The sequence below is a fragment of the Mesocricetus auratus genome, unplaced genomic scaffold (assembly GCF_017639785.1).
Source record: "Mesocricetus auratus isolate SY011 unplaced genomic scaffold, BCM_Maur_2.0 Super-Scaffold_100007, whole genome shotgun sequence".
NCBI classification, from domain to species: domain Eukaryota; kingdom Metazoa; phylum Chordata; class Mammalia; order Rodentia; family Cricetidae; genus Mesocricetus; species Mesocricetus auratus.
This window is the reverse complement of record NW_024429191.1, coordinates 41,969,232-41,977,420: the sequence shown is the minus strand read 5'-3', so window position 1 is coordinate 41,977,420 and position 8,189 is coordinate 41,969,232. Positions and strand designations below refer to the sequence as shown.

Genomic DNA, 8,189 nt, shown 5'->3' with positions numbered 1-8,189 from the left:
ATCTCTGTGTATATCTTTCCTGGGTTGTAAAACGAGGATAGTGATGACTTTACAGGGAGGTGGCAGTACAATGTTTTCATTGCCGTTTTAAGTCACCTGATTGTGTGATCCTGCCTAGATCTAAAGTTCAGAGACTTTGAAGCCATCTTTGAGATTGTGATAACAGCAATATTGTTTGCTCGACTTCTGTCAGCTTGTTGGAAGACTCGTGCACTGTCCATGCCCACCTTTTCTTAACCGAAGGGACTCTATTCACTGATATCCAGATTGTTATCTGGCACTTTGCCAGCACTATTTCAAACCTACTGTCAGAAAAGTGAAGAAACATCAACATAATTTATTCCTAAAGGAGAGAAAGTCGGCAAGGTCACACACCTGTGTGTGAAGGTGTGGACAGATGATCTATGTCCTAAACTGCTTGGACCTTAATGAATGCCATTGGAATTTGTTACCATATTTTTTTAAAAATTTAACAGGAACGTTTAACAGGAAAGTGAATTTCTGACCTGTTTGGGTTTTTTTTTTCTTTATGGAGGGTGTGGTGTGGGGGGGGGTGTTTGCTTGCTTTTGAAACATGGTGTTGCCTTGTAGTACCAACTGACACAGATGCTCAGATATCCTACCTTAACCTTACAAGAGTTGGGACTTAATGAAGGGGATGGTCTGACTGTCTCTGTGTAGAGACTATACTGTTTATACAGGTCCTGAGGCCTTCAGTGAGCCACATCCCTGCTGGTGAGCTACTCTTCAAAATTACCTAACTTGTCCCTGACACCACCCCCTAAGTATTTAAATAGGAGCCTCAGTATTAGTGGCTCTCCTGTATGAAATATGAATGTGCTTCATTTTCATCATATGGAGTATGTTCAGACCAGTGATATCATATACAGTGTTCTAAATACAACTCAACCCTTTGCACTCCCCACCCCCCTTACCAGAACTGACCTTTATTCTATGCCAAAATGCCAAGAAATATCTATATATTCTATATTTCCTGATATTCACTTAAAATCATTCTGGAGGCAATGATAACCCTAACGTGGCAGTGATGATTGGCATCTAACTGCCAATGATGCCCTCACCACATGGACACCCATCAGTGACCTTGCCTACATCTCACTAAGTGGAAGGCAGATGGCACTCTCTCCCTGTTTCCTCTTGTCTTAGTGTAATACTGTCTATTACACTGTCCCAGAAAGGTTCATGTGAATTGCCAAAGACATGTCAAAAAGAAAAGAAAGACCCAGACACCAACGCTCACTTGGTTTTCTGTTTGTTGTAATGGTGCTGTCAAGTTCCCAAGCATGGTTTAGATAAACACATTTTGTCCAAGTTCGGGGGCCGCTGTTTTCCCTTGCTTCATGAAATTATCAATAGGCAGGCCTTTGATCTTACGAATCCACGCAGCTTTGCTGGCTTTACCTGGGTCAACGACTTTAGTGGATTTACTGGCTTGATATTGCTTCATCTTGGCTTCTCTATATTCTTTCTCCTCTTTGACAGTCAACAGCATGAACCCGGTGTTCACTCTAAGAGGATCCAGGGTTGTGTAGAAACGTGGCCGTTCTTTCCTGAGAGACAGGGTAGTTGTGCCACCTCGGGGAGCAAGCATTCGGTTTGGTTTAATGACCTGCATGCTGGTCAGGGGGCCAACCCGGCGCATCGCCCCATCAATTGAACTGGTCAAGTGCTCATCACCCTTTAAGCTATCAGAGGCTCTGGAACGGATAAGTATGGGCTGGGGTATGGTGGACTGGACTCTGGGACTATGCAGGGATTTTTTCAAGTTGGGCTGTAGTTTTTGGATTTCAAGGGGAATATTGGTTTGCTTCACATCAGTAGGAAAATTGCTGTATCGCAGCTGGTCAACTGCATGTTGAACTGATTTTCCTTTGAAACTTAAGACTTTCCTTGGATATGGAATTGAAGGTCTCCAGGCATCAATGACTGGAGTTTGGGGCCTGTGGGGATAGCCAAATTCAGAATTGTGGACTTGTTGCAAAGCATTGACAGTCAGAAGGAATCGGTCAGGTGTCATAGGGACTTTCCAGAACTTTTTCCTTGGACGACTGATTTCCTCTCCAGGACTTTCCATATCATCTGCTTCTTCAGAAAGAAAACAAAAGCAGATCAGCATCCCATAGAAAATAGGACCACCTATACATAAAAGCTGGAGTCATTCTAACTGCTAGGCACACTGAGGTTTTGTTGCCCAAAAGGCATGCCATCAAACATCCCAGATGACATCAGAAATGATAATGGCAGAAAGGGCTTGTTTTTAATGATGGTACAAATATTCATGTAAGGTGTCTTATTTTTCAAGGCAGCCTATGTAATTCTAATGTTCTACACATGCTCAAAAATTCCTGTGAGAATGACTCTCACATCTCATTCATGACTCACTTAAAACAGGTCTTGCAGATTTATAGTATGCCTACATTGTCATCGATAATCCTACTACAAAGATCAAACCTCATTTAACTAACCAGTTTTTGTTCATGTTTCCCAGAATCAGGCCTGGATTCTAAGAATGTCACTCCTGCCTAATGCAATCTATCCTAGCATGGCTAAAGCTAGATTCCTATAGAGGAGTCCCCAGAATGCTTTGACCAATAGTTATGAATCCAAAATATTCACAAGAAAAACAGAATCCTTTCTACAACTTTACAGTCGAGGTATCTGTTATGATAAATCGAGGAAAGGGAAAAGAGGTAAAGAGACACAGAGGCAGGGAGAGGAAAGAAGAGAAGAGGGAGGAGACAGGAAAAGTCCTGTCTGCCCCAGGGGAACAGCAGGAAAGAGAGTGGGAAAGAGCATAAGTGGGTGGGGTTCTTTCTTTTAAAGGGGTCCTTTGTACCTACATGCTGACCAGAGTACTGCCTGAGTACATTCTGCTAGGAGGCAAGGGCAGGCCAGCATGATACCTGAATCCTTACAGTATCTAAGACCATTAAGTTAACAAAGATGTCTTCGTGGATAATCCATCTCTTACAGCATTCCCATTTTGCCTTTTTTTCCCTCTCTCCATGAAAACAAGGCCCTTGTTTTCAAAATAAAACTGGGCCAAGAAAAGGAGAACTCAATTGCCTAGTCTGAAACCTAACAACAATTTGAACCCAGAATTCTGCCAACAAAGGAACAGCAACCAAGAATTGTGCATATAATTTCCTTTGGTATGGGACAGGTGAGGGTATGGTGAAACTCCAAGTGTTCCTGATCTTTACTTTGTCAATTAAACAATGTTTTATTTAAAAAAAACTGGGATAGATAGGTTGTCAGAATCCTCCCCTCTCCTTCCAAATCTAGAAAACATGGATTTGTTTTCCTTTTTAATCATTGTTGTTGAGGGTTTTTCTTTTTTGTTTTCTTTTGTATGATAATATATCTTAGATCTACAAGTCAATACTCATACAGATCTTCATGGTATGAATCTTGGTTGTTATGTAATATTGACAGTGGTGGGTTACTGTTTACCATTGCCCACTCTGAATGACATTTTATTTGTTAATGAGCAACCTTAAGAAAATGTAAATACCATTTTTATTCGTCACATAAGCAGGATGATGAGATAGGAAGTTCCCAGAGCTGGCTTGCACATGGTGGTTTTTTTTTTTAAGTTCAACCATGACAATAACTATCTAGTTTTTTTATATTGTATTTGTCCTTTGGCACAGCAGTTTTCTTCCTAGGACTTCACTCTATAGCTACACCTGTATGTGTGTACAAATGTAGGATACCCATGGTTAGGGTAGACCATTAAATCTTAATTGTTTGGCTCACTTGGAAACCAGTCTACACGGGGAATTTGTTTCAAAGGAAAATTATTACTAGTCAAAAAGCATTAGAAATGTTTGCCAATGCTTTTCAAAAACATCAGAGAGGCTTCCTAGCCATGGTATCTAACAGTACTTCTTAAAATCTCATTCCTGTCACCCTCTCCCTCTTCTGCTTATCTCACATATGTCACACATACACCACACACACACACACACACACACACACACACACTCAGATCTCTCTCCTCTCTCAAGAAATCCCCTCCGACCAGCCTGACCCCCTCTTCCTTCTTCTGATGTGCCCGTTACTCCAAATAGCGCAATGCAAGAGGGAGCCAGCTGGGAGGCAGAAATAAGAAATGGATAAGGGGCTTACAAAGGCTTAGTTATTAGCCTTGAGTTGGTAATGAGACACAAAACTGGTCCCTCTTAGGAGGAACCAGTGGTAAACCAGTCCTTCTTTCAAGAAAGCCTAGCTGCACCACTCCCAAAGAAGCAGAAGTTTAGGCTGAAAAAAAAAGAAAGAAAAGTTAGGGCTTAGATCTTATTCAAAGTAAAATATCACCATTCATCTTCTCTTCGGCTTCAGGTTTTGCTTCCAGATTCTCTAGCCCATCTTCCAAGCCACCACCAACTTTCTTCCTGACATCCCTCTGGGGTGCATTTAGTTTTTCTTCTTCAGATGCCTCTATTAACATGATTAGGTTAAGATGGAAAAAGAAACCACAGTCATTATGTATTTGATTAGACCTGAGTAGTGGGGATACAACAGTAATTCAACTGGTTTTTACTTAAGATACCACTGTAAGATCCTTGTCTCTGGCACTAAGCCTGACTCCAAGATCTGGGTTCTATCATGGTTCCCCTTCCTACAGAATATAAAACTTTCAGCATCTGACACTCAGTTTCTTCAGAATTAACTGGTCACTTGCAGTGTGCTATGCTTGAAGGTGACCTGTTAGTGTTCTCTGTAGATCCTGGGTCCAACTTCATGCTTCAGAGGACAGGTAGCATGAAGGAGTCTTGCTACTCTAACTCACATATGACTCACTCTTTAGATGTCATAAATAGCAGGAAACCAGGTACATACCCCACCTACACATACACACACACCTGCCTTATGACTAGCATCTTCAGATATACAGATTCTCTCTCAGAAGTCTAATGAAAACACATTCTGTATAGAACAATTTCCTGCATGTCTCTCCTCAGGAGTAATAGCTTAATTAAATGTCCATAATAGTTACCCCCTACCCCGTCTGTTTTTGTCAACATACACACAAGTGCGTGCACACACACTGCCCATCCCCACTGGTTCTCTCTAAAATTACATGATCTTGCTGTTATACCTGAAGATAGCCTGTTGTTTGACTTCAGATGAACTCGGGATTTCTGAACTTTACTTAGTGGCGGTTCCTGGGTCATAGTCTGTTTACTAGACACGGAATCTCTCAGGCTGTGAACCTGAGTGCTAGACTTGGAATGCACATCTCCAACGCTGATTTCCTCCCTTTCCTCTTCCTTATCCTTACTCTTCTTTGCTTTGCCTCTGTCCGCGGTGTACTGCCACTTTACGTTTTCAAACTGGAACATCAGAATATTGCTGTCCGTCTGAACCACCATCCTGGAAACAAAATGAGAGTGCCCACAGCAGGAGCGTGAAGGCCACCAAAACATACATTGCAGTTGTATCTTTCCGATCCCTAGGCCTGGGAGCTGGGGCGAGGCAATAACTGTAGGAATGGGTGGTTTAGGGTGTTGCCGGGAGAAAGCAGTAGAGCATTGGACAGGGATGGTAGTTTTGTAACTGTGTTCTTTGTAAGTTAATTATGAAAGGAACACATGTATTCCGATTGCATCACTGCTCAAGTTGGAATACCTTTTCAGTGAACTTCCAATTCTGGAGTGCCAAGTACCTAAGATGCCCAAAGCTTAGGTACTCCACACACAGATATCTGGAAATTCACTCCTTTCTTCTTCTTAAGCTCAGTGCCTAGATTCAGTGTTTCTATTTTTACCCTTGGAATAAAAACTATTAATGGGTAAGTCTCCCTTCCTCTGCTGAGCTCCCACGCAAAGCCCCACACAGCTTCACAGCATCCTCTAGGATCTCTGGACATAGTAGGGACATTTTATACAGCATGGTGATTTCTGCTGCCTCTAATTCCCACTGTCACTCCCCAGTGGACAAAGGTTTGGAACTCACATTTTCCACCCTCCCCCAGCACACTTCCCATCTCTCACTCATATATTTTGCTTTTATTTTTTTTCATTTGCACAAAGCAAGCTGCTTTCCTCTCTGTGTGTCTAGATCTCTTGAAACTATAAGAAACTGAAATACGTACATGCATGTTCGCGCATGCTTGTGCGTGAGTGCCTGTGTGCGTGCCTGCGTGCGTGTGTTTCCTCCGTAAATACTGTAGTTTGTAGTTTTAAGACTCTAACTTGTAGTGTAAACTCTAGGAAAATGTCTTGTTTAGGCTGGAAATGCTGAAATGGACTTTGAGGATCAGGATCCATTCAGAAGTCTCCGTCAGGTTTCTGTTTACTCAAACCCAAAGGAATCATCCAAGCTGGGCATGGTGACACCCTTAAGAGAAAACACAGCTCTAATTGTGCCCCATCACTAAGTCCGGGGCAAAGGCCAGCTAATCCCATCAGAGATACTTCCCTCAGCCAAACTGGAGGGAAGCATGGCCTATTCTGCCCTGCCAATAAATCCAGAGTCCCAAAGGAGGAAGAAAAAAAAACACAAAGAATTGCTCATAGTTCTGCCCCCCACAACTACCTACCACCCACCTGTTGCCCTGATAAAAGAAGGATAGCACAGGGTCACCTCTGGCATCGACTTTTATCACCTTCAGACAGTTCCCGTTGAGAAAATTATAAATGCGGATCTTGCCATCTCCACAAGCACTGATGACCCGGAGGTAGAGAAGAGATACCTGCAGCACCTCCCTGGAAGGGAACAGAACAACAGGCAGCACCCGCCTTCTGGAAGACTCTTGGATTTGCTTGTGGTGTGTAGTGTCTGTGTGTGGTTGGGAGGTAGGAACCATATATATCCTTGAGGTAGCATTTCCATCTTTCATTTTTCTAGATTTAAAGCATTAACCATCAGCCATAACATTCCCATTCTGCACTTATTTGCAATTTAGTCACAGGCCGCAAGTAGGCAAAGGAGAAAGGGCGCTGCTTCAGGCTTTGAAGGGGACTTGAGGAGAGAGGTCTAATACATCAGATGGCCATTTATTTTTTTGTGCAATTTGATTCATAGCTACTTATTTATACTGAAAATTGTTTGTTGATTCCTTTTAGAACAGTGTGAGAAAAAAATAATAGAAGGCTAAGGATCTGTTTTATATGAACAGACATCTTAAATGAGTGACTTTCATTCCTTCCAGCAATGAACATCCTTAACAAAAATTATACCTTGGGATGAGACTTGTGTCTTTTTGTGATGGCCAATAGACAAGGAGGGAGCCAAGGGAAAACCCAGATAGATGCCTTCAAGACAGTCTTTCTCCAACTACGGGGTTCAGGTTGCTTTATCCAGTTCTGACAAATGCAATGCCTTTTTTATTGTTGGTGATGAAAAGCTGAATGTAATCACATCAACTTGATAGATCTTGCATGCAAAGCAAACCTGTTGGTTATGATCTACCCACCTGGATCTGCTACGGCTTATGCATGGATTGTGTGTGTCCCCAGATGGTTTGTATTCTAGAATATTGGTCTCTGGGGTAGCAATGTTAAGGAAAGTGTTTAAGAGGCAGGGCCTAGCAGAAGCTGGTTAAATCACTGGAGGCCCTGCCCTCAGCAGGGATGACCCAGTTCGCAGTTTGTACATATCTCCAGTCAGTAGCTGAGGAAGGCATTGTTCGAAAGCACTCAGTTCTTTCTGAATCTCCGCTATGTTGAGATGCCACCAATGTGACCCTCACCACAAGCTGGACAGACAGGGCTACTTGGTTTTCAGCATCCAAAACTGCGAGCTAAATAAGACTCTTTTCTCTATAATCCATCCAGCTTTGGGTAGTTCACTCCAGCAACCAGAAATCTCCAGCCAAGGCCTAATCCATCCACCACTTTGTTCAATAAAAACAACAAGAAGACAAAAACAAAACAGATCTCCATTTCTTCCTCCACTACCGTATGTATACAAACTTCACATACACTGACAGATACTCTTGGGAATAACTCATGTCATACTTATCACTGAGTACTCAACACATAGCACCATAGCTAGCCTGTAGCAGGTCTTAAATATTTATTTATTCTAAAAGTGACTTACATTTTCAGAGTATGGTCATTGCTACAGAAATATTAAAAGAATGAAGTCTACCATATTCGGCCTTAACCTTGGTTCATCTCAGGGCCAGATGAAGATTCTTCAATGCCCTGCCTATCAAG

The 8,189-nt window shown here is 42.3% G+C and overlaps 1 protein-coding gene across 3 annotated transcripts in view; it reads right to left on the bottom strand.

The window, feature by feature from the left end:
- Positions 1-1,261: 1,261 nt before the first annotated feature.
- Positions 1,262-8,189, bottom strand: part of Cdrt1 (CMT1A duplicated region transcript 1) — a 29,202-nt gene continuing 22,274 nt past the window's right edge. The window contains exons 11-14 of one of the 3 annotated variants that reach the window (XM_040748854.1): positions 6,576-6,734; positions 5,126-5,400; positions 4,342-4,464; positions 1,262-2,106 (exon numbers count right to left, since the gene is read on the bottom strand). In XM_040748854.1, coding sequence (XP_040604788.1) covers positions 1,310-2,106; positions 4,342-4,464; positions 5,126-5,400; positions 6,576-6,734 — 1,354 coding nt within the window. In that variant the 3' untranslated portion in view covers positions 1,262-1,309. The remainder of the gene's footprint in view (positions 2,107-4,341; positions 4,465-5,125; positions 5,401-6,575; positions 6,735-8,189) is intronic. The other 2 variants (XM_040748855.1, XM_040748856.1) reach the window with 2 other exon arrangements.